The following is a 25038-nucleotide window of genomic DNA, read 5'->3' as shown; positions in this document are numbered from 1 at the left end:
CCTTACAAAAAAACAAGATAATTTATTACTGTCAAAGCTACAGGAATTTTACTGTCAATTACTTTACATAATGGGCTTATGTTTTGTTTCTTTAGTCTTAAATATATAGCTAAAGACTTCAGTGTTTATTTGCATCTCCTTTGACAGGGCTGAAGCAGTTTGCTTTTCATCAAATCTCACTTTAGTTGCTACAAGTTGAAAGTTGATGAAACTTTGAGAGGTAAATTAGTTTGTTTTGGCTGCTGATGACATACTTTTCCATAGCTGCTTTATTTTAGTTGGGGTTTTAGGTATTGTTTTGGAGTTTTTCTTCTGTAATTTAATCACAGGAAAATACAAAAGTGAAGAAGGACCCTGACGATATAAGCTTGAGCAACAAGCAAGGTGATAGTAACAGCACAAGGAAATGTAGATATTTATTATAAAGGTAGTTTGACCCTGTTGATCTGAAGAGAACATAATTTTGTTGAATATTATTTATAACTGATTATTTTAAATCTAGCAGTGTAACAGCAAACTGAGCCATAAGAGTGTTAGTTTTAGGGACCATGAGTTACTTGTTTTAATGTAATATTTCACATTAGGAGCTGCAGTGCACAAAGCAACAGCATCCTTCAAGATTCTCTTCTCTTACTGCCTGCCCTAGCTTAAAGGAAGAAGAAGCTCCAAGCAGCTGTGGAGACGAAAGAGAATTACCATGCAGTGAGGTACAGTGCAGTTTTATGATCAATGTAACTCACCTTCATTTGGCTTTTTCAGTTTGAATTGCTCAACAGTCATCTCCTCAAAGACTTAAAAACCTATGTCTTTTGTAAATTATGCATTGTTCCTGTACAAAATAGTATTTGTTAACACTAAATAAACTAGGGTTTCTCAGTCACTGTCATGATGTTGTAATTAATCTTCTTGTACAACCTTTCAAAATTAAAAATAATTATTTTCTTTTGTCTTGCCTCTTGCCAAAACTCTCTTTCTTTCCAAGTCCAAGATGCCACTATGAAATGTAACAAATTTTCTGATGTGTTTGATGTGAAAAGTTTGTATGTCTGTAAGATTGTGTTTGAATTTGAACAGGTTTGGATAGATTTCTCTATTGAAAATCATGGGCCAGATACATTCTCAGCAACAAAGGCAGATACATCCACAAAGATTGCTCAAACTCAGCTGCTCAGTCAGAGTCCTAGTCATGTCCAGCAGGTTCAGCTTTCTTCATCTAGAACGCATGCTTTCTGTCAAATTTTAGATACGGGATCAAGCCTTCCTCTACTCAGTCCTCAAAAGAACAGCAGCCAGGGTAAGCCTGCTTTGTAAGCAGTCACAATATTTGACTCTTCTGGAAATGTGGAATTATGGTCTATTATGTCATCATTCTTTTACATACTGCTCCTCTTGTCACAGTCCTGTGATCAGAATCTGAATTAGTTACTTGAAGGGAATTTCATGGTTGCCAGCAGAAGTAAGAATTAAGAGGAATGTCTGTATAGCTGTCTGGTTTAAATGCCTTCATTGCAAATACTTCTTCACTTTTATTAAGTACTCCTGTAAAATGCAACTTCTGTTTTGATATAGTCTGAAACTTAGCTGGGGCAGATATAAATGTGTCTGTTTGAAAACTGTATGCTTCATGTGTTGACAAGTGACTCTTAGATCAAAGTGTAATTTGTAAATCCTTGCTTAATTCGCGTTTTCTTGTCTGATTTATAGCTACAATACTACCTAGAGCGCTAAGACCTAAGAGCCAAAGGTGACATCACAGGCATAATGGTGGTATATGCTGTGGGGATTCCCTAGAATTTTATAGTCCACTGCAACAAGTTGAGAAAGGAAAAAAATAGAAGCAGGCACAAATTTTTACATATGAAACAGTCTTTACTTGTGAGACAGTGTGAGGGTTAGGATGACAGGAGAAAGTAAAACCTAGGTCATGAACATGAACATGAATTAGTGTTACACTTCTACAAAAATCACTACATGTTCTTGGAAATTTTAGTGAGAACAGCATTTGTAAGATATGTGCAGTGAAGTGTAGCCTCTTTACACAACAAGTTGTTAAGGAACTTTTTAATGACAGCTATTATGTTGAGCAGTGTATTGCAGCTTAATGTTACATATTTGAAATTATTGGTCTGTTCATGAAGTAATCCTTCATTGGCTAAACTTTGGGAAACTAACTCCTGCTGTAGGACAAAAAATAATGGACTTACATTATAATATCAGAAAAATATTAGGTATAGCTAATAATGGAGTATGTTCCCTAGAGGGATCGTACACTTTTCTTTATAGAAGATAATTATAAATAGGCAAACATTTCTCCAGGATGTTCCAGTAAAAGTGGGTTTTGCTTGTTTTTATTAAATAAGAGGTGTAGCTTTCAATAAGTTATTTTTCAAAATGCTGGAGGGCTTATGTGAATTGATTGGGCTTTTTGCCTTGATGTTATTTTCATCATCATCATTACTCCTGAGATCTGACAGTATCTGTATAGCAATGTGGCAGCCATTTAGACTTTTTAAATGAACTGTATTACCATTACATAGATATTCGTATGTGATTAATCACATACAGACTGCAGGAACAAGAATGCAGTCACTGTATTCAGGGAAGTGATTTGTTCCCCTAAATCTGATACTTGTGAGGCCACTGTGTCCACCTTTGGACTCTCTTGTACAAAAGTGTGACAAACTGGAGACCAGTGGAGAGCCACTAAATGGCTGGGCCATGGGAACACATTAAACAAGAAGAGGTTTAGAGAACTGGGTTGTTAAGTGTGGAAAAGAGTAGGTGAATGGTCAGACTGGTGCTTTTTAACTACCTGGTGAGGAATTTTAGAGAAGGGAACCAGACTCTTAAAGATGCACAGTGAAAAGTGGCAATGGACACAAGTTCTGTCAAGATACATTCTGAGCAGGGAGTGATAAGCACTGTGACATTTCACCCACAGGTCCTATCCAGCCTATGTTACATCTATTTTTAAACCAGTGTATGGAGGCAATTAACCATCTTTAGTAGCTGACAAGAAAAAATAATACTTAAAAGGGCTTTCAAAATGAAGAGTGGATTATAAGTGTATTTTTTCACAACAGCAGTGCATTGCAGGGACAAAGTAAGGTGCATTGACAGACCTGTAGGACTGGAATGGACATCATGCTGACACTCATGATTCACGTGCTTTTTTTGTGAGGCTAGGACTGAAATAGGAAGAGTATTTCAGGCCAGGCCTATATTGACAGGATAAGCAAAAGGATGTCTTTGAAACATTACTGATAGTGCTGTGCAGTTTCGTGCTGTTGTATGTGTGGTGCAACCACTCTGGCAGCCTTACAAGGACATCAGTTTCTTAATGTCTAGAAATTTCCAGCCACTGTTGCAAAACTTAATGTAGATTTTCGGGGATCTAGAAATAGCAAAAGGGACAGAGGATACTGCCAACGTGGAACAAGTTAAATGTGAATCAATAAGGGATAATATTTTCCTAAAACCAAGTTTAATTTGATCTCTGCAACCAGATTTATATCCACCAGAGTGGAACTTCTTACTCAGACATGCAGGCCCTGAAATACTGCATTGCAAGAATACAATTTTTAAACACTCTATGTGCTTAGCTTTCTCCTCCAGAAAAAGGTGTCCTTAATTCCACTGGACTGAATTCTGTATTTCAGAAAAAAAAAAAGTGAAAGCAGAATCTTTCTTTTTTTTTGGAACAACATCACCTTAGAAGCATTATATACAAAATTTTCAAATTCTGCTTCTAATTGTTAGCAGAGGCTTGTATTATTTTTCAGGCCTGAACTATAGGAATTAATTCAATCTTTCCTGTTTAAAACCACTCACTTTAATTTAATATATTCGTCAAATACATTGTTACAATGGATAGAACTGTCATTGAGACAGAGTGACTTGGAACTGGGCTTTCAGGTACAAGCGACGCACGCAGAGACTTGGAAGCTCAGTGTCACAAAATGATTTGCAGCAAAGCACACAAGTTAGTTTGCTTATTCAATCCTTTTTTTTTTTTTTCCCAAGTTCAACTCTGTCCAAATTGGTAACAGCAGTAGATGTGTTTTGTGGGAATTTCTGGTGAAACAGAATTGTCACTTGAAAATGATCTTTCTGAACGTGTTGAACAGTTTCATTTTTTTCATGTTACATGTGCAAAACAGCCTACTGGCACTCAAAATGGTTGGCATGTCAAGTAAGCCCTGCAATTTGCTGTATTTCCAATATATTACACAATGCAATGACTAAATCTGTTTTGAAGAGTTAATGACTACATCTTAATTACTGAAGTGGACTGTTATATACTTTATTCATTTCACCATCAAATTCAGACCTTGTGTAAGCTTCCAAGCAAGTCAAAAGGCTATTTTAATTTTCTCTCTCCTTACTCTACCTGCTAATTTTCAGTTTAGTGTAGAAATTAGATTGATTTCATAGCTTGCATGTTAATTCTGCAGATAAGTAGAACGAAGATGTTTAGAAGGATTATAAGTCCCTTCTTCAGGTATTTTTATGGTTCTGTATTATTGAAAGAAAAAGAACCTCTTAGAGATAGACAGGTATAAGCCCTGATGATATTAAAAGGCTGCATAGGATGCATGGGCTGTACAAATAAGAAATACACCTCTATATTTCTTTATTTTTTAAATGCTGTATCCCAGAGGTTGAGAGCAGATGGAGATTTTGATTGGTGATCCACTTCATTTGCACCTTGAATGCTGATGACAAGCCACCCTCAAAGGAAAGTAGAGCCTTTTTTGATTTTAGAGTAAATGTTAGGCAGGAGGAGGGGAAGATTTGTAAAACATTTATAAAATGGAAATTTATTTTCTTCTATTTATTTTAATAAACTTTCTGTTTGCTATTGAACATATTTACTAGTTTTTTCAGAGGGGAAAAAAGCAAACATCACCTATTGAAGTTCAGCTGTAATACTGCATTTAGCATGAAGTCAGTACTGTGAAGGGTTCTGTGTGGTAGTGTGAAATGCTCCTTATCAGCTCCAATCAGCTATCCTTGGGTTAGCAGAGGCTGGGGGCACTACAGGGGGAATAAGAGTGTAAGGCAAGCTGTGTCCCCACTAGTCATTTGACTTATACATATTTAGTGTAGATGAAACGTTGTATTTTCACATCCCACAACACATTTTTGAGAAACCCCACCATCACAAGTATTCAGAACCCTGTCCTCAGTTTAATAATTTGGATTTACATTTTAGCCTAACAAAGAACAGGAGTGAGCTGCTTTGAGGTAAAATAACTTTTTTTATTTACTACTTGAGCTTAGATAGGGGAGTTTCTTGTACTGTAATTCTCACTGTAGCTTGCAAAGCTCTGTCGTCTGAAATTCCACACTTCATGGATCAAAAGTTATCTTAAGTGTTTCCACACTAGACAGAATTTCAACAGCTTTGACATCACTGACAGTTCTAAGAGCAATCCATGTGGGTAAAAAGCTGGCCAGAGAAAGAATCTGGTAAAATATTAACAAACAGGAACAGTGCTCTGGCTCTGGCTTCATTCCAGCTCCAATCAGAGAAAAACTCATGATCTCTTTTCTGTGTTACATAAAACTTCATCTTTGAAGTGTTTCACAAATATTAACTACGTTTTCTTCATTTCTATGTTCTTCTCCTGAATAGGAACTTGTTTGAGTTGGTGTTCCTTAGGAGCACTGTTACCCATAAGCAAATATCTAGTGACAAATTTCTTAAATGAAACTTCCATTTGAGGAAATTTCAGTTTGACTATACAACATGTCTGCATATATCTCTTTTATCCTGAGGAAAAAAAAATCTATGAATGTTTGTTCATTTCCGACTGAAGTTAGCACACATCAAATGGAAGATATGTTAAACATTTCAATACACTAAACATTTAGTTCCATTTTCAAAAGCAGTTTAGGTGCTTAGCTATGATCTTGCTAGCTGTGGTCACTTCTGAAAGTAAGTTGAAGGATTGTAAATTAGGTGTGTTTTTTCATTGGTGTGCAAACTAAGCTATGGCATTTTAAAAGTATTTCTAATTCTGGGGTATTGATTCTTTATATTTTCCTAATTTTTGGAACTAACCTTACAAGTTTGCGGTGGTTGATTTTAAATTTCTGTGTTAGTACACACTTTTGATGGTCCAAAACTTAAAAATAGCCATGTAGAATACTTGTGTTCTGTGCTATTATTCCAAATACCTAACTAAGTAGCCTTTACTAGTTACAACTATAGTTTTTCTACTAATGACAGGAGACAAGCATACAGAAGTCTTCACAGGAAGGGGTGGATGCATGTCATGCAGTGGTGCTTGGTTACTTTGCCTTTGGAATAACACAGTTAGGGCCTGCCACATTAACTTCTGAAAGTCATCCCCCTGGGTGAATACAAAAGGTCCATGAAAACTGAGTGAGTGTTTTAAAAAACAGACTGTCTGTAAGCAGTGTTAACTGTGTGCTATGGAGCACTGGATCTCCTCATTCCTGTTATTCAGACCACAAACAAGAAGTAGTATTATTCTGCTGCTGTTCCTGTTCAAGACAGCAATCTTTGAAGCAATACCTTTTAGACACTGCTGCCTGCACTTTTCTAAATGGTTGATGTTGTGCAATTCTGCTTTCTTACCTGCCAGATGTGGGAGAGGTATTCTAATGATTAAAGTCCATTTCCCATGCAGGAAAATACACCCAACGATCTTCATGGGCTCAAGCATCCTCTTCCATACCTTCTTCATCTGTAGGAAACCACTAGGTGGCAAGCTGAACAACAGTATTTCGCATCCACAGCTCAAGAGTCCACTGAGCTTTTGTCACCAAGCTGATTCAGTGCAGAGATCACACACACACGAGTGAACAGCTGGTTCAAGCTAAGCCAGTGTATAAAAATTATTTTGAAAAGTGTCATGTTTTGACATGAGCAACAGCGTCATGCTTTGCATAGAGCTATAAACCTTCAATTGATCAATTCATCCTGTAGTTCAGGAATATGTTGTAATTCCTTTGATGTAGAATTTTGTTTAGACTTTCTACCATGTTCAATTGGCTTTGAAAATTTACCTTCTCCTACTAGTAACTGATCTTTGTCATTTTGTGCACCTTTTATTCTTGCTGTAATTGAGTAGTATCTGGGACTGCAGACCATGATGCTTATAAAATGATACTAATACAGAATACTGTAGTATTTGTAGTAGTATTAATATAGTAGTATTTTATATACAGGTTTATTACGACTACTTCTGCTGTCCGCTTTGGCTCTCCATAGAAAATCTGAAGTTAAAGTCTCAATGCCTTGAAAAATAAGAGTTAAGTGGCTGGAGTCAAACACCTGTAAATATTACCTATAGTTTACAGTGAATAATGCAATTGAACAGTTCCACTTATCTTACCTGAAGAAACCTGTGATAAGACTGAAGTTCAGTTAGTTGGAGATAATAGTTTTTGGAGAATTATGTGAGAACTGCAAGATGGACTCTGGTATTAGGACCAGTCCCACTGCTTCCTAAACAAAGATGTTTCTTTTTGAGCTAGTCCTTACTGTAAAGACAGATATTTTAGATAACAAAACCAAAGATGTACATACTAAATGCTTTCCTAAGTGAAAGAAGATTGAAAAAACACCCAAAAGATAATGGTAGTAATGCAGCTTTGTCAAGCCAACAGAGTTACCTCTCAAAATGGAGAGAAGGGTAAACTTTTAAAATATAATGTTTTAAAACAGCTGAACAGATAGGTAGTGCTTGACTTGAACTGTTACACTGACCTTCCAGCTGTCATCCTCTCTTAAGCAGTCTGATGCTAATGGAAAAGGAACATGTACAGATGAAGTGAGGATTGAGCAGAAGATACTGTGTTATACCATCAGTATGGCAAGCCTTAATGGACTGTACTGGGTTCTTATGTAAAGAAATGGTCCTGGTAATATAAGATTTTGACAATGTGGCACTATGGCAGCAGTATATTTAGAGGAAAAGAGTAAACCAGCTCTCTTCAACTATCCAATCTCATAATTGAATACAAACATAACTATAAAGTAATTTTCTGTCTGTTTTTTGAGCAGGGGAGTTTGTAGTTGTACATTCAATCAAGCAATCTGAAGAATCTCAGCAAAATGTCAAAGCCAAGGATAAACTTGAAACATCAGCTGAAGATTTGACAGTCAGAGGAACAAGGCTGGAAGTTCAGCATAAGTTAAAATCCAGGAGTTTATCTTGTGCTCATCTAGTAAAACCAAAAATCTCTTCTAGCATGGCAAAAATCCGCAATTATAATATTAAAGACTGATTTCTATGTTGTCAGCATGTTGTAGGTTCACACTTGCTATTAACTTACTTTAACATCTCTGTATCAGGTCTCATTATTAGCCACAGTTTTGTATGTCAGGTTGAGATATCTGCAGCCAGAAGAGAGAACAAATACCCTGTTTCATATAGTGAAGCCTAAAATAAAGGGTTAATCTGTGCACATTATGAGGTTACAGTTTTCACTGTTAATACTGATTTATTTTAATTATATATGTTAAGATTTTCTTGCATCATGGATTTAGAAATGCTCAGTTAACACATAGGCAAAGCCTTGTGCCTTCAGGCAGGACTTGCAGGACTCCAGCAGATGTTTTATTGAGAAACTGTAGATGTGATTTAAGCTTAGAAGTGGGATGCCTCAACCTACTTGTCTTCTAAATAACAATGCAACCGTTAATCCTGTGCAGCTATCTTTCTACATGATAGAAAAGAGTCTGTATTGCATCTGAGTCTGTATTATTTCTCATCTTCTGTAGCTCTTTCCACTTGTTCAGAGAGCATGAAAGAATATAAAATTAAATTTCTATTGTCACACCAGTGATTGTATTTTCCCTTGACAAGAGATTGTATGGACTTCAAAGCAGTGAGAAACACTGCTACAATGTTACAACCATATATTCATAATAATAGAGTCATGTTGGAAAAGTAAGTCTTAAAACAGATGAAACTAAAAGAAAACTTGAACGAGTTGTGATGTAAGAAAGGATAGCTATGTAGCAATGATCGTGCCAGGACACAAATACAAGTAATCAGTGTATTTTTGTAGCATTTCCAATAATGCTGACCTGTCCTGGGATATTACAGAGATGAACTTTCCTATAAGTAAAGGAAATGCACATGAAAAATTCAGTAAAAAACTTTTAATTGTGGGGATGGTCAAGCACTGGAACAGATTGCCCCGAGGAGTTATGGAGTCTCTGTTTCTATGGAGATACTCAAAACCCAACTGGACATGGGCCTGGCCAGACTGTTCCAGCTGACCCTGAAGCTGAGGGCTTGGACTAAGTGATGTCAAGAGGTACCTTCCAATCTAAGATATTCTGTGATTCTGCAAGTGGTATCACTGAAGTGAATAACACTTATCAGTTGCTGCTAAATATATAAAATCTAAAAAGATTAAACGAAGGAAGAGAGCTACTAATCCATGAGTGTCTTTTTTTTTTGTGGAGTGGTTTGTTTTTTTTTAATAGAAATGCTTGCCTGATACTCTTTGCAAAGAGGTGTTCTGTTCAGCACCTGACAGAGTGGTAGTAATCCATTTGAGAATTTGAGTAATTATTTTGTACTACTTGCTGAAAATATTTTGCTTTAGTACAAAGGTGCAATGATATTATAATCAGATGCTAAATCTGCAAGAAATTTCATGAGATATTGCTAAGCCAATATAAGGCCTGAGAGACCTTGTGAGCTTCTTTCTAAACATTTTCATTACTTGAAAATCCTGTCATTTGATTCAACATTGTTCATGAGCCAGGACAACATGATGCACTCCCTTGAACCAGGCCCTGAATGAGTTCTTTCTGTAGCACAAAGCATAGTGGTTTCTAACAACTACAGGAATTTTGGCCCAGATCACACCAGTTAAAGCACTCACTGCTTACTTCTAGAACTCTGTGTGTAAATTCCAGATTTTATAATAGCTGTAGATCATAATGAAATTTTTTTTGTTATTTACATATTTAATATTGACCTGTGGAGATTCACAATAGTTCGGTGGTATGAGATTCTGTGCATGTGTTAAAAGCAACATAAAAGAGCAGTTTGTTCCATGATATTTGTAATACTGCATCTGAACGTGGAAAACATTTCTCTTTATTCCTTACACTGTGGGTGTAAGCTGATGGGCTGCGGACTTCAGAAATGCCTTTGTGTAGGTTTGTATGCAGGTTTCTATGGCTATTTTTTGTTTGCTTGTTTGAGGGCTTTCTGCTTTGTGGTTTGGTTTTTTGGGGTTTTTTTTGGGGGGGTGGGGTTTGGTGGGATTTTTTCTGTTTTGGTTTGGGATTTTTGGGGGGTTTATTGTGGTTTTTTGGTGTGGTGTCCCACTTACTCCCCCTCCCATGTCAACTGGCATGCCTGTTCATGCAGACCTCTTGCCAGTAACGCAGCTTTAATTTATTCAGTTTCTCTGAGAAACAGGTTTCCTTAAGTCACCTGCAGGTAAGAAAATATGATATCTGGGTTGTTTAATTTTATTTTACTTGTGGTAGAAAAAAAAAGTAGTTCAGTTATTGTACATTTGTTTCAGAGTACTTCTGAGTACATAGCATGTAAGTATGAAAATTAAGAAAATTTGCATGATAATAAATAATATTATAATATTATTACATATTGCCTAGGTCGGTTGTGTTAAGGGCATACTAAATACAGCAGGAAAATCCTCATGTATTTTTCTTATGACCAAAATATTTAACAAACTGGGCACTGATTTCTAAGAAGCAGATTAGAAGAGTGGCAGCAAGGTACTACTGTGGATACTATTGAATTGTACAATGAAAGAAATTCCCACAAAGAAGGGAATTCAGGCAGGTCACAGAGTACTGAAAAGGTAAAAGAGGACATTATTTATTGTTGTCCTTATCAAAGGGTTAAAAACCTGTTATGTTGAGGACTGTATCGATAGAGGCAAAAGGTCTGCGCCGAGAAGGTCTAAGTGGAACTGCATTGCGAAGCGGCAGTGCAAGCGCCACCCGGGAGCGGGGCCTCTGCTCAGAGCCAGGAAGGAGAGACAAGGCGGGGGAGTTTCTTGCATCCCCGTGTTCAAGCCCACATTTGCCGACCGAAAGGCGCTTTTGTTTCGGAGTGGCAGTCGTAGGCAATACAGAAGGAAATTCAGATTCATTAGTGTTCGGGTTTAACTGAAGGAGAGCAAGTTACGGGGAAAGTGGATGAGAGGGGCCCACACACAGAGCGATCCGCCCCGTTCCGGTGGGAAGGGGGGCGTAGCAGGGGCACGGCGGGGAGGGAACCTCTGGCGCCCGCCCCCCGCCTCCGGACTCGCTCTCCTGCCGCCCGTCAGGGCGGCGCGACGGGCCCGGGCACGGGGCAGCGCATCCCTGGCCGGCGTGCCTGCTGCCCTGTGGTAACCCCGGGACCGCGCTCCGCCGGGGTGAACGACCGCCGCCGCCGGAGAGCGACGGGCGCTGCTCGCTCTGCCCGCGGCCCCAGCCGCCCCTCAGCCGTCACCACATCGCCTTATCGCTTAGCAACACCGCGCGGGCGCCGCGATTGGCAGGGCCGCGCCCCCGCCCACGGGCCCCCGCCTTCGCATTGGGTGCCGTCCCGGGATTGCGCGTCCGGCTCCGCGTCCTTTCCCTTTGTGCGCCACGGGTGCGCGCGGGCGCTGCGCGACCCGACCGCGCTTGGACCGGCGCCCGTCGAGCCCTCGCCTCAGTCGCCGAGCCACGGTGCCGGCACGGCGCGGTCGCACGCCCCACAGTGTACCTACCCGCGGGGAGGTGGGAGAGGGACACGACAAGGTCCGCGCCCACGGGGGGTCGGCGCTGCCCCGTCCCCGGCCGGGCCAGGCCAAAGCCAGGCAGCGCCTAGCCCTCCACGGCCTCCAGAACGGGGCGGGGCCCTGAGAGCTTGGCCCGGTGCCGCGGGCAGGGAGGCCCGCCTCTGTCCGCCCCGGCCTGGCCAGGGCCCCCTCCTCCCGTGGAGCGGCTCCGGCGGGCAGAGGTTGGCATCACCCCGGGTCTGACCGGGGCGGCCCTGCCCCGTCTCTCATTGGACTGCGGCGAGGCGTAAACTGTCAGCCCATGTGGCGTGGCCGCTGGAGGTGGCGACTGCTTAAATAGGAGTGGGAGCTAGAGGGAGATAGTGAGGAGAGCGCGGAGAATCGGCCGTGTGCAGCCCGGCACCCGCCGCCGCAGCGTCCACCCCGCAGCATCTCGATCCCGCACTGAGCTGACGACAGAGTCTTACCGACACGAAGCCATCCGCACTTGTGCAGGTATCGACGGGACAGCGGGTGCGGCGTGGTCAGGATAGCGGCAGCTTCTGCTCCAGGCTCCGCGGCCCTCTGCGCCCCGCGGGTGCTCTGGGGAGGCTCCATCTTGCCCTCTACGCCGAGTGGGCGATGAGGGTCCCTGGGCTCGGCGGGAGTCCGCGGGCTCGGTCCGCGCCACCGGAAGGTTCTGCTCCCCGGCCCTGGGGTCGCCGCGCCCTGTTGCTCCGGGCCGCAGCGCGGCCCAGCGCGGTCGTTCTGGGGAGAGTCCCCCTCCTCAGCGGCTGGTTACCGCGCCGCAGCCTCCCACCGCCCGGCAAGGTGGCTGCCTTGTGGTGCTGGCGCTCGGCCATCTTGGTGGCGGGCGGGGACCCCTCTCAGCCGGGCCGAGCGGGATCGGGGGCGCGGCCGGGCCCCGCTGCCCGCAGTCCTCGCGCGCTCCCGGCGGCAGCGGCTGCGTGGGCCCGCGCTGCCGCAGCTCGGGCGCCGAGCACCGCACTGCCTCGGGCGGCGCCAGGGCCGCGCGGGCCGCTCTGCCCGGGCAGCGTCCTGCACGCCGTCCCGGGTTCGCGCGAAGGCGCGGTCGTGGCGTGCGGAAGAAGCTTGTACGAGAGGATATCGGCGCTCGATATTGGGAAGGGGGTCTCGCCAATAGGTTCTGGGAATCCATCTGAGGAAACGTGCCGTGTATATTGCTAAACTGTTCTTTCGCACTTCGGTATAAACCAACGGCCAACACGAAATAGCCCGGTGATCGTACACCAGTATTGATTTGATGATGCGATTCTGTTAGGAATATGATCATTTCTCTTTGGTTGTTTTTGCACCTGTTTGGTTCTTACTCTGCATTCATCCCCTGGCATACGGCCCTATAAGATACTGAATGCATATTGTCCTAGCTAATAGCGTTATTTGGATGCTTAGGCAGTATTAAGGGTGTGTAAATTAACTGGCCTACTCTGTCAGACCACCTTTTGGGGGCTTTGGAGCATGTCTTGTCTTAAAAAATGGGAGAAGAAACCTCAAGCCATATGATCAAACGATTCAGCTTTTCCTGCAGCCTCTATCCATCTTGAAACAAAGTGGCAAGAATAATACATTGTGAAAGGCTGCATTTAGTGGGTGAATTCAGAGAATGAGGGCAGTTATGAACAGATATTTTACAAACGTGATATAGTCATACTGGGGACTTAGATTTTTATACAGGTAACTTCTGACCACTTGGAAATCAACCAAGCTGTGTTGATTCCATGAGTAAAGCCTAACTTACTATTTCTCCAGTAACATATTTGAACCAGATTGTGTTTCGCCCTAAGCAGTGCTTTCTAAATATAAACACACTCTACTTTTTCATTTGTGTTGTGGTTGACAGGACAAATACTTACCTGAAGCAGAAGCATTTGAAACGTCTTTGTTAAATTGAATCTGTAACATACAGATTGATGGTAGCCAAATGCTTTCAAAAGAATGAAAGCCAGACTATGTTTGCCTCTATTCTGTGAATGGGGTTTTTGGAGGCAAGCATTATAGCTCTTCATAAGTGAAGTTTCTGTGTAAGGACAGTTTTTTATTACAAATTTTAGACATTACAGCCAGAGATTAGGAAACCTGGGTTGTGATGTAATCATACTGAAAAACAAAGAAAACAGTCCTTTTGTCAACATCTGTGCTGAGGAAAGCTATGGAGGAGTCATGAGTGTCTCATTTTACAATAATGAGAGATCCAGAAAAGATGAAGATTTGGACTATCTAGAAACAATAGCAGAGCTGATTTTAAGGATTCTGTCCCACCATGATGATAGCTATCAAAATAACAGTGAAATAAATGTTTTGATCCTGTCTAGGAAAAGGAAACATGCATCAGGCAAAACAAGATTTGGGTTTTGATTGTCATTTCTTTGCAAACAGCTGTTTCTCCCTCCCTCTCCCCTTCCTTTCCTCATCAAGCCCAAGGTGCACCAGACTTTAGCTTCACTTTGTGGTTTGGTTTTGGATTTTTTGGCTTTTCTTTCCCTCTATAAGCTTATATGCTTAATGGTCAGAAAGTTATTTCCATAGGGAAACAGTAGATAAAAGTATTATAGAAAAGAGTTGTGTAGCTGCAAGGGGTGGTAGAAAATGGTGGTTAATAATTTTTAGATTAATTTTTGGTGCCAAATTAGTGAGGGATTGGAAAAAGAAATGTTTTAAATGCAATGAAAAACAGTATTTCAAGCTACTTAAGAGTAGCTTTGATACCAGAAGGGATTGTTAGTTATTACTAGTCACAAACTGAATGAGTCAGCAACACAATACAATTGCTAAAAAATATTGTGCAAATCCAGCAAGATGGTAGTTTAGGCTTAACTGAGGTGTCTACTGCACTGATACTTTGGCAGAGGAAGGGAAGGTTGACTGTGGTGTGTTTGCTTCTTTCCACTCAATTAAAAACTCTATCTGTCTGAGGAAAATTCACGCAACTCAATTTAAGCAAAAGCATAGGATAAACTGAGAAAGAAGAATGTTAAATGTCTGATTGGATTCAGAAAATACAGCCTTAAGAAACAGAAGACTCCTGTTTGCCCCTCTTTGTCTCCTGTTTGGACCTGTTGCTTTTGAATACTTCACTCATCAGAGGTAGTAGGAGCAGTCTGTTTGTATGTTTTCTGTAGTCTAATTTCCTTTAAAACATCTGTAGAAATAAATGTTCTTTCTTGATCTGTGCTATGCCCTATACTTGAAAATCTGTCAATATACTGTGTTAGTGTGTATAGTCAAAAAATGCTCTATGGAAAACAAGTCTCTTAATAAAGTAAAATAATAATGCAATATACCACTTGGGGACAAAGTCAATCAACTTTAAAATTGTTTACCTGCTTACTATCTGTCAAGGAAGACTGAAAACATTGTTGGTAGCTGTAACAACTACTATACTCACTGTTTAATCAGGGATGGTTTAATTTTCATGACTTTTCTTCTGACCACTCTTGTTTTCCAACAGCAGATCCTCTCTGCTGTCTGCTACTTAACCCATAATTTCTATTTTATCTTAGATGTATGCATTTGGAGCTGTTTGTGGCAAGTCTAAATCTTTCTGGTTCTTTGTGTATTAAAATCGTTTAATTTGTGGCACTTCTTACCCGAGTTAAAATTATCTTCTTGGCTCATATTCTTCTAATTTTGATTACTGCAGCAGCTTTTTGTCCACCTTTGACATAGTCTTGCTCAACTACACTCATAACAAGTTGGCAAAAATTGTTTTGTTGATGAATTTCATTACTTCACTGTCTGAAAGCAATGTTTTGTTGATTTGTTTTACCTGGATAGAGTTTTACTGATACTCCAGGGAAAGAGATATGGGATGAGAAGGAACAATCAAATAAGTCATGTTTCGGTCCCCCGAAACAGAAATTATATTTCTTTCCCTAGAGATCATCACCCAAAGAGCTGAGGCATAAAATTGAGTCATACTTAAATTATCATTTTTGTATCTCATATTTGAAGCTTAAATAGTAAAGTTTGTGCTCAAGATCTCTCTTTCCCTGCCCCAGCACAGAAATGCTGGAAGTATAGTAGACTTGTGGCCCTTGGTTGGTTTTTACAGGTACAGTGGTGAAGCCAGAAATAAAACAGACTTACTAGTTCTGTGTGAGTGGAAAAGCTCTTCAGCTCTGAGTGGACTGGGCCTATTACTACCAACGTAAGTTTTGGGAACTAGTTTCTCAGTAAGGGTCTTGCTCAGTTTGGCCCTTAACATTTCTTTTTTTAAATGAACAAGAGTGGAATAGACCTTCTGTTGTTTGGGTGTTTGGCACAAGACCTAGAAATCCAAGATGTCCTTGTGGGAGCACTTCTGTTTCTGCTCCCAGGAGGAATGGACTGGGTGAAGTAATCTTCCCCTCTGCTTCAGTGTTAAGTATTGCATAATTCCACAGTTACTCCACATATCTGAATCAAGATTACTGCTGAAGGAAAGAAGGGTGAAAGAAATCAGGCAGCCTCTGTGGTGTTACATTCTGGCAGAGCTGCACCTCAGCTGTGCAGAGGGCTCTGCTTTCCTTCTGCACACCCCAGCAACCTCATGCAGCTATGGGGAAGTGTCACTTTGCCTGAGCACTGTAGGCCGTGGATGGAAGAGGGGCCTGTTTCTTGAGGAAGCCCCAAAAGAGGCTGCAAAACAATGCCCAAATGAAACATCTTGGGTTGGAAAAACAGCCACTAAGCACTTATCAGAGAGTACCCATTAGTGCTATATTTTGGAGAAGATGATCAAGCACCAGCAGCACTTAAGCAATGGGCCTGCGTGCCACTATGTAGCATAATACCTGATGGAAGTCAAACTTCAGGTCTTTCGTAACAAACCTTTTCCTTCAAAGCTATTAAGGCAGACTTGTAGTTGTTTGAATGCCTAGTTTCCTTGTATTTTTTACTTGTTTAAAATCCCACACATTAAAGAATATTTTGCCCCTGCTTACCAGAAGGATTATTTAGGAAGTACTGTGAATGCTTACTTTCTCTTTGTTTCCAGCAGCTGTACTTCTATTTATTTTCATATTTTAAAAAACTTCCACCATATATATGGGTATTTCCCCTACTCCTTTAATTTGTCTACTTAGGATCTAAAATTATAATTTGAATTTAACTGAAACATCAAGTTAAACTGCCTCCTCTCTACTTAGTTTTTAATATATTTTTACTATAGTAGAAGATAGAGGAGTGTAGTATACGAGCTATCATTTGGTGCTGTGGTCTGATAGAGGTGTCCTGTGATGCTCTCCTGTGGTATTTGAGATTGGGGTCTTGAATGCAAATTTCTTGGGACAACAGCTGTTGGTTTTCCTCCTGTCTGTATTCCAGATCTGTTCTGCTAAAGCAGATCTTAAAGCATCACCCTCTATCATATAGTCACTACCACATTCACAGTTCTTTAAACATGTGACAGTGCAGGGTCCAGTTAGGAAACACTTTAGATGTAACAATTCTTTGGTTTAAGCATTTAAAATGATGCTGAGTTGTACTGTAATCTTTGTGCTTTGTGTGGGTTTTCTCCTCTGTGTGTGTATGAGGGATTTGTTTGGGTTTTTTGTTGGTTGTTAGGTTGGGTTTGGGTTTTTAGTCAGGTTTTTGTTTGCTCAGAGCTAATGGGGGTGGGGGGGGTTAGGGTTGTGTTACTTGGAGGGTGGTTTTGTGCAATCTTGTAGTTTTGTTTATTTAGGGTTTCTTTTTTTTTTTCACATCCAACAAATCTTTTGATTATTGATTCTTAAGTTAGCATTTAACTTTGGAATGATTGTAGAACTTGTTTTGCTACCTGTTAGGTTTGCCTTGTAATTATGTATTTTACTATGTGTATTTCATAATTTCTCCACCCACCTCTGCTCCAGCATGTTAATCTTTCTTCTCTGCTGACTTCACAGAGGCTGTGCATTTAGTAGAGGTAGACTTACTCATTTTCTGGTTGTCATACAGAAACTGGTGGTTCTCAGAGCCTGATGCTCCTTCAGGATTGTTTTTTTTCATCCTTATCAACCCCATGGGTCTTATGGTCCATCTGATTAGTTGGGATATCTTTTTTTATTATTATTTTTTTTAATAGTAGAGACTCCATGGGCTGTTCCTGTGTGGGTGTTCCTGCAAATATGCTTGTTTGTCACAACATGTCAGGAAGACAAGACACATATACTTTCCTCTGTATGAAATCTTACTAGCCTTACTGCTTTGTGGATCTCAGCAACAGGGAGAAGTTAAGAGATGGAGGACGTGGTGATTGCAGGCATTGCAGGAAGGCTGCCAGAATCTGAGAACTTGCAAGAGTTTTGGGAGAACCTGCTTAATGGAGTTGATATGGTCACAGAAGATGATCGGAGGTGGAAACCAGGTGAGTGCTTATTGTCCCTTCTTTTGGAACCCTGAGTTCTGAGTGTTTTAGAAGAATTATCTTATGAAAAGAGAATTTGAGATCGAAATCCTTCCAGACCTGAATTAACTTCTGATAAATCATCAAGAAATTCAGTAACAGAATATTTTTATGAAGTGATTTGCAGAAGTCAAAAGCAGCTTTTCTTTTTCTTCTAATTGGTGACTGACTGGAACCACCATTTAGACTATATGTGCTTGGTACAACTTGCCAAAGTAGAAATGGTTAAACTAGATAGATGTCTTTTGCTGCTATATCTAGGAGAGTCCTAAAAATTACAATTATTTTTGCTGATGCAGCATTCTCATTCCCAGATGAGGTAGGTCAGTAGATACTCATGCAGTCCTCTGGGTACTGCATAGGGGAGTGAGGTTTCATGTGTAATTGAAAATCAACTCTGGTCATTCTGGTCATTCTGTACTGTGTCTCAGCTTGTAGCTGCTTCACCATTTATGTATTTTCGGACTCAGTGTCAAATTTTTCTTTACAGGAATCTATGGACTGCCGAAGAGAAATGGAAAGCTCAAGGACCTAAGCAAATTTGATGCATCTTTTTTTGGGGTTCACCCGAAACAAGCTAATACAATGGATCCTCAACTTCGCTTGCTGTTGGAAGTTTCTTATGAAGCTATTTTGGATGGAGGTAAGTGGATGAATGACTGAAGAGGAAGAATTAAGCTGCATTGTCTCTGTGTAACAGGTGTAGACATGCATTTGTGTGATGAGAACTCTAACAAGGGAAAGCTATCACATTAGAGAGAAGATCCAAGACATGCTATGGGGTTACCAGATCCCAGTATAAGCGTTGGAACAAAGCTGTTGTCTCTGGAATGCAAACAAAGAAATCAGTGCTGACTGCTAGAAATCTGTACCTGCATCATATGGTACAACCACAAACCAGCATGACAGAATCACTTCAACAGTCACTGGTTCTAGAACTTTTCTATATTTTGCTCTACCCTAACATTCCATAATAATTCATTTGTAAAAGGAAAAGAAGGATGACTTGATTATAGTTGTTATGTGTGATCTAAAAGAATGACAGATGGCCTGATGTATTCCTGTTGGTTGGCCAGATTCTTGGAAAACCCATAGCATTTGATCTGTTTCTAAAGAAGGTTTTCCTAGGAAGTGTGCTTTCAGAAATAGGAGCCTCTCTCTTCTATCACTGCCAGTGTTTTGAGATTTTGAGTTACTTATCCACCGAGCCAAGAAGTTTATTCTACGTGTTAATCAGTTTCATGTCAGAACATAAGCAGATGGGGAAAAAGTTAGAACCACCTCACTAGTACTGACTAGATACAAATTGAAAGAGGACAAATTTAGGTTAGATATGAGGAAAAAATTCTTTACTGTTAGGATGATGAGGTATTGGAACAGGTTGTCAAGGGAGGCTGCGGATGCCCCAGTCCTGGCAGTGTTCAAGGCGAGGTTGGGTAGGGTCTTGAGTAGTCTGGTATAGTGTAAGATGTCCCTGCCTGTGGCAGTGGGGGTTGGGACTAGATGATCTTTTAAGGTTCCTTCCAACACTTAACGTTCTGTGACATACTGAAATGAACTTTTGGTTCTCTGCTTCTAAGCCTCTGTCTGGAGATTGAATATTTGTCTCCAGGACGCCTTAAGCACAAAGAAGAAACAGCAGAGCTTTCTGACAGTTGACCTTGCTATGTGTTTATTTTAGAGCAAAGTTGTTTCTTGTTCTGGTTGTTGGCAGTTTTTATAGTTAAGAATTCTCATTTCTGTCTTCTACTCCAGATCTTGGCTGGAGATAGGTATTGATGTGCTCACGTGACATTTCATATGCCGTGATTTTTCTCCCATTCAGTCTGCTCCTTTTCTCTCTACTGGAAGTCAACTGTTAGCTTGTTCTGTCCGACGTGTACATTTCATAGTCCATGCGCTTTTTTACACAAGACTCTGGCAATGCCCAGCTAGGCTGAAATGTTCTGGCCGAAAGCCAATACCAAACTTCTGAAGGACTCTGAAGTAAGACATGTAAGGTCTGCAGTTGAAACAGTTAAAAGGTTAGTAAAGGTAAGGGAACAATACTGCAGGCCTGCCAGAAAGGAGCAATAAATAGTTTTTGGTGAGCTGGTGCCAGTGTGCCTGATATCTCTCCAGTTTGCCCTTCATTTTGTTTACTATAATCTACCTTCCATAGGTATTAATCCAGGTGCCCTCCGTGGCACAGACACAGGTGTATGGGTTGGTGCCAGTGGGTCAGAAGCTGGTGAAGCTCTTAGCCAAGATCCAGAAGAACTTTTGGGATACAGTATGACTGGCTGTCAGCGTGCTATGCTTGCCAACAGGATTTCCTACTTCTATGACTTCAATGGTAAGTGTCCCCCAAACCTGCTGATGCTGGTCAGCAATTGCAAAGTCAGCATAATTTGCTCACAGTTGCTGTAGAGGACCGGGATGAATATTACGGCACAGACCCCTTTTGGAACAAGAAAACAGCATGTAACTGTTCTTAGGAGGCATATGAGAAGTAAAAAAATATATAGTGGACTGTATGATAGGACTCCCTGTAAGGCTTTATAACTCAGCTGCTGCTGCTGGGCATAGCTGGTGTTCATTTGGGAGATGGTGATGCCAGGAAGTCTTTATGGCCTTGAGACTGCTATTTGGTACCAAGATACGTGGAAGTCAGCTAGACCAGAGATAAACTGCTACTGACTGTAGCAGTTGGCTTTTTTTGAGTGAAGTGGAAGACGTAAGAGAGCCTCAGAAATTACGTGATTGGCATGGGTGTGATTCAATCCATGTATGGTATTGAAGGGAATGGAGAGATGGTAGTTGATGTGGATTGCAGCAGAGAACAGAGATAATGACAAAGGCAGCATCAGGAAGGACGAGGGATTTTTATTGATGAGAATGGGTAATTAGATGAAACTTGCCTGTAAAGCTGTGTTCTCTTTTTGACGGAGAGACAGAATTTTTAAATATGCCCTTAAAGAAAATCTGTTCACAATTTTTTCCCATTTTTCTCATGGCTCACCTTCTAAGTAGGCAGAGATGGTGATACTAGCTTCCCATTGCATCAGGTTTATGTGCTATGTTCTGAAGCAACTCTTATTTAACATTGTTTTTAATATGTTTCTTCTAATCCCATCCTTTGGAGAAGAATCTAAGAAATTAAGGTTGTTTTTCCTTATGTTTCTGAAGGACCAAGCCTAACTGTTGACACAGCCTGCTCCTCTAGTCTTGTTGCTCTGGAAAACGCTTATAAGGCAATTCGGCATGGGCGGTGCAGCACAGCCCTTGTAGGCGGGGTGAACCTCCTGCTGAAACCCAACACATCTGTGCAGTTCATGAAATTGGGCCTGCTTAGTCGTGATGGTGCCTGCAAGGCTTTTGATGTTTCAGGTAAGGCATTAGTATGAAAGCTTATATTATATGAGAGTACCTTTCTGAACAGTCTGTGACCACTTACTCTTTCAATACAGCAAAGAGCTAACCTTGTAGTTGTTCCAATGTGCACTGTTTGGGCCATACCCTGTTCTATCTTTCATCCTCCATTGAACCTGGAAAACTAACTGTGTGGAAGAAACTGATGCCATATGGTTCATCCCTCTGCTTCTGGGGAGAAAAATTAGCTGTCTCTTGATGGAAAATTTCTGTTGTGAAATTTGTGATGGGCACTGTGTCTTTCTAGGTCATGACATTTTTCTTTAAAATAAATAGATATGTCAGATTCTCAAAACAGTCTATTATAAGCAGTGATATTCCTGCGTGGTGTTTGGCAACATTTTACAAAGCAGAGCAGAAGTCATGACTTGTTCTCTCTCTGCTCTCAGGAGATGGATATTGTCGCTCTGAAGCTGTTGTTGTTGTTCTTTTGATGAAGAGATCTATGGCTAAGAGGATCTATGCCACAATCGTAAATGCTGGAGTTAACACTGATGGCTTTAAGGAGCAAGGTAGGTCTTGAGCTGCTGAAAAGTGAGATACTACAGAACTGTTCAGTCTAGAGTCTTTGCCGTAAAAGTGGTCTGTTGTAGGGTTCTTTAGATGTATTAGAATGGGGTTTTTTTGTGTTTGGGGTTTTGATTTTGTTTTGTTTGCATTTTCTGGTTTTGATAATGCAAAGTTCAGGACCCCGTTTTGTAAAGAACTTAAAGGGGAAAAGTGGTGGTTTGTACTGAAGTAACAGCAGTGTTCTCTTGCTAGTTTAGCATTCCTCAGGACCTCTCTGCAGTAACTTCTGCAGTGATGGTAGAAATGTAGGTATAATATTATCACTATAAAGCTCTTACCCTACTGTTGTCCAGGTTTTCCTGCTCTCCAGTTGTGGTGACACAAAGCTTCACATGTTTTACTTAACCTAGACAACTAGTATTGTGTTAACCAGTGTCTTTCCACCCTAGTCTGACTCATGGCTTTATGTTAATTTCTGCCTTCTCTGCTCTTCTTACAAAGAGCCTGAGAGTTTGATGCTAAGGACATGGTGAAAAGGTCTTTAGTTTGGTGTTTTGAGGAGGGACCTGGCAGCCCAAAGCAAATGAAAGGATGCTAAAATCAGAACAGGAAGCACCTGATAGGAGAGTGGAATTGATGGCAATTTTGATCCTAGGTGTGACATTCCCATCTGGAGAGATGCAGGAGAAGTTGATCAGATCTTTGTACAGGGAAAGTGGTGTCAAACCTGAAGAAGTGGAGTATATTGAAGCTCATGGGACAGGCACCAAGGTCAGCATGTTCCCTTAGGGACTGTCTTCTTCCCTTGCATTTCTTGCCACACTTTCCATTAAATTCTTTGTTTTCCTGAAGTAAAATCCTTTTGCTTTCTACCAGTTAGTAGAGTATATTCTGCTTCACTACTTTTGAACTTTGCCCAAACACCATAATTTTTCAGATTTCTCTTGGGGTATGTTTTGGAAGTGCTGGCTAATAGCCATTCTGATTCTGTTCCTGCTAGGTTGGAGATCCACAGGAAGTAAACAGCATTACAGGTATCTTCTGTGACTGTAAGCGGGAGCCACTGTTGATCGGATCAACCAAGTCAAATATGGGTCATCCAGAGCCTGCCTCAGGGCTTGCTGCATTAGCCAAGGTAACAGGAGCCTTGAGAAGGAAAATTTGGGTGGTGGGTAACACCAGTATGAGGGGTTTTGTTGGTTTTGTTTAGCGAAAATCTGCATTGATTTGGGGTAAAATGTTCACTGATAGTTATAAGAACTCAGGTGTTTCTCATTAACTACTTGCCTCACATGTGAATACTTTCAAAAGCCCAGGTGGCTATCTTGTAAACCAGCAAATGCTCAGGTGGTCCTCTGCTGTGCTCACACACACTTCAGTTCCCGCTTCCTACTGAATTCTATAGGAGCCTAGCTCTGCTCAGAATGAAGGCTTTGGGATCCTTTTGTTAATCCTTGTTGATTACTTTGTCAATCCTTACACTGGGCTTTCCAACAGAACTCTGCTGCAGGTCGTGCATATATATGTAGAGGGGTTTAGATGTTTGGAGTAGTTGATGGTGACCAAAGATGAGAGGCAGTGTGGGCTTTCAGTGTCAAAAGAGCAGCTGATCTTCTGGCTTTCTGTCAGGGATGTATCATCTCTTCCTCTTCTCTCTTAGGATGGCAGGAAGCCAGGTGAGTTCTCTGGGATGAGGCTACCAGCATGAATAACTGTCTGTCTTAGCAACCAGCTTGCTAACTACTGCTGTAGGCAGACAGTCATCTATTGGCTCTGGCTGCTAAACTGCTTAGCAGAGAGCTAGCTAATATTCACACTTGTTGTAAGCCTATTACCATAGAACCCTGCAAACCAAAGTCACAAATACTGCCACTGCTAGAATTTTAGACTCTTCAAAGTGGTTGCTTGTGACCCAAATACAAATCACTGTGTGGTAGCCCCACCTGCATGGCAATAGCAGTGTCCATCTCTCTGTAGAGAAAAGTTTAGGGTTTTTTTAGTGCCTTTATTTCTTACTGACACATTCTTCATAGAAAGAATGATAGTTTAGGCTTAAAATAAGCTTCTTAATCCATATTGTGGTGTATTTAACAGTTTGTTTAGTGTGGTTTTGTGATCTGTCAGGACAGGATCATAACTTTGAGGTACTGTTGCCCCCACCTCCACACCAAACCCAGTGTTTCTTAGACAGTAGCTGTCTCAGTATGTCTTCAGTTTGTGTAATTGTTTTCTTCCAGAATTCCATAAAATGCTGCTATGTGAGGTATCAGGAAATTTGATCTTGAAAGTATCAGATTTCAGACTTGAAGAGAATCCATTAATTATATGGATAGGTAGGAATGAAACTAAAGTTTGCCGAGGCCTCTTCAGTCAAATTCTGATGAGGAAGGGAAAACTCACCTGCATCTTTGAATTACTCAGCCTGTCTAATCACTTGCTTTGCAGTAAAGACAAAGCTTTTTGGTGGCACTGGTGCTATGCTCACTGTACTGTGCTCTCAAACCTAGGTAGAAATCATGGCAAACCTAAAGTACAAAATGTATCAATATAAAGCAGCAGCACATTCGAAGTGCATAGTATTGTAGGTGTAGGACAGTATGCATGAAAATCCTTACACTACAGCTTTAAACATGTTGGCTGTGAGTTGAAGTTCCATATTTACGTATGGGAACTGCTTGTTCTCCCAGATAAGCTGCCATGTCTGATAGTCAACTTGAAAGAGCAGTTCCCAAGACAGCATGTCTCTGACCATTCTGGGGTGGTGAAGGAACTGTCAGACATACAGAGCACACTGTGTTTGCAGCTGACCTTGTTGCCTGCAGTTTGCTGGGCTTATTCCACAGACTAATGTGGGCTTGGTGTCATGAGCTGTACATAGAGAGAAGCTACTGAGAGAAGGGAGCTCTTGCTTTTTTTGGCACAGATATTTTGTTCCTCACACTGTTTTAGTATTTTCATTTGGCTCTGCCAGTTCTGCCTAGTCTGCTGTT

General features: G+C 41.1%; 2 protein-coding genes across 18 annotated transcripts in view; both read left to right on the top strand.

The window, feature by feature from the left end:
- CCDC57 (coiled-coil domain containing 57) overlaps window positions 1-9417 on the top strand; it is a 33516-nt gene extending 24099 nt beyond the window's left edge. For 14 of the 17 annotated variants that reach the window (XM_039715970.1, XM_039715973.1, XM_039715983.1 and 11 more), the window contains 3 exons: window positions 585-707; window positions 1075-1294; window positions 8039-9417. In XM_039715970.1, the coding sequence (XP_039571904.1) occupies window positions 585-707; window positions 1075-1294; window positions 8039-8262 (567 nt within the window). In that variant the 3' untranslated portion in view covers window positions 8263-9417. The other 3 variants (XM_039715986.1, XM_039715987.1, XM_039715985.1) reach the window with 3 other exon arrangements.
- A 2669-nt stretch (window positions 9418-12086) lies between these two features.
- The window catches only part of FASN (fatty acid synthase), a 41418-nt gene continuing 28466 nt past the window's right edge, over window positions 12087-25038 (top strand). The window contains exons 1-8 of the mRNA XM_039715859.1: window positions 12087-12237; window positions 17942-18088; window positions 18618-18770; window positions 20289-20462; window positions 21296-21496; window positions 21928-22050; window positions 22704-22819; window positions 23049-23183. Coding sequence (XP_039571793.1) covers window positions 17962-18088; window positions 18618-18770; window positions 20289-20462; window positions 21296-21496; window positions 21928-22050; window positions 22704-22819; window positions 23049-23183 — 1029 coding nt within the window. The 5' untranslated portion in view covers window positions 12087-12237; window positions 17942-17961. The remainder of the gene's footprint in view (window positions 12238-17941; window positions 18089-18617; window positions 18771-20288; window positions 20463-21295; window positions 21497-21927; window positions 22051-22703; window positions 22820-23048; window positions 23184-25038) is intronic.

This window comes from Passer montanus, unplaced genomic scaffold (assembly GCF_014805655.1).
Source record: "Passer montanus isolate IOZ18808 unplaced genomic scaffold, ASM1480565v1 scaffold35, whole genome shotgun sequence".
NCBI classification, from domain to species: domain Eukaryota; kingdom Metazoa; phylum Chordata; class Aves; order Passeriformes; family Passeridae; genus Passer; species Passer montanus.
Note: the sequence above shows the minus strand (reverse complement) of the source record. Positions and strands in the feature narration are given on the sequence as shown.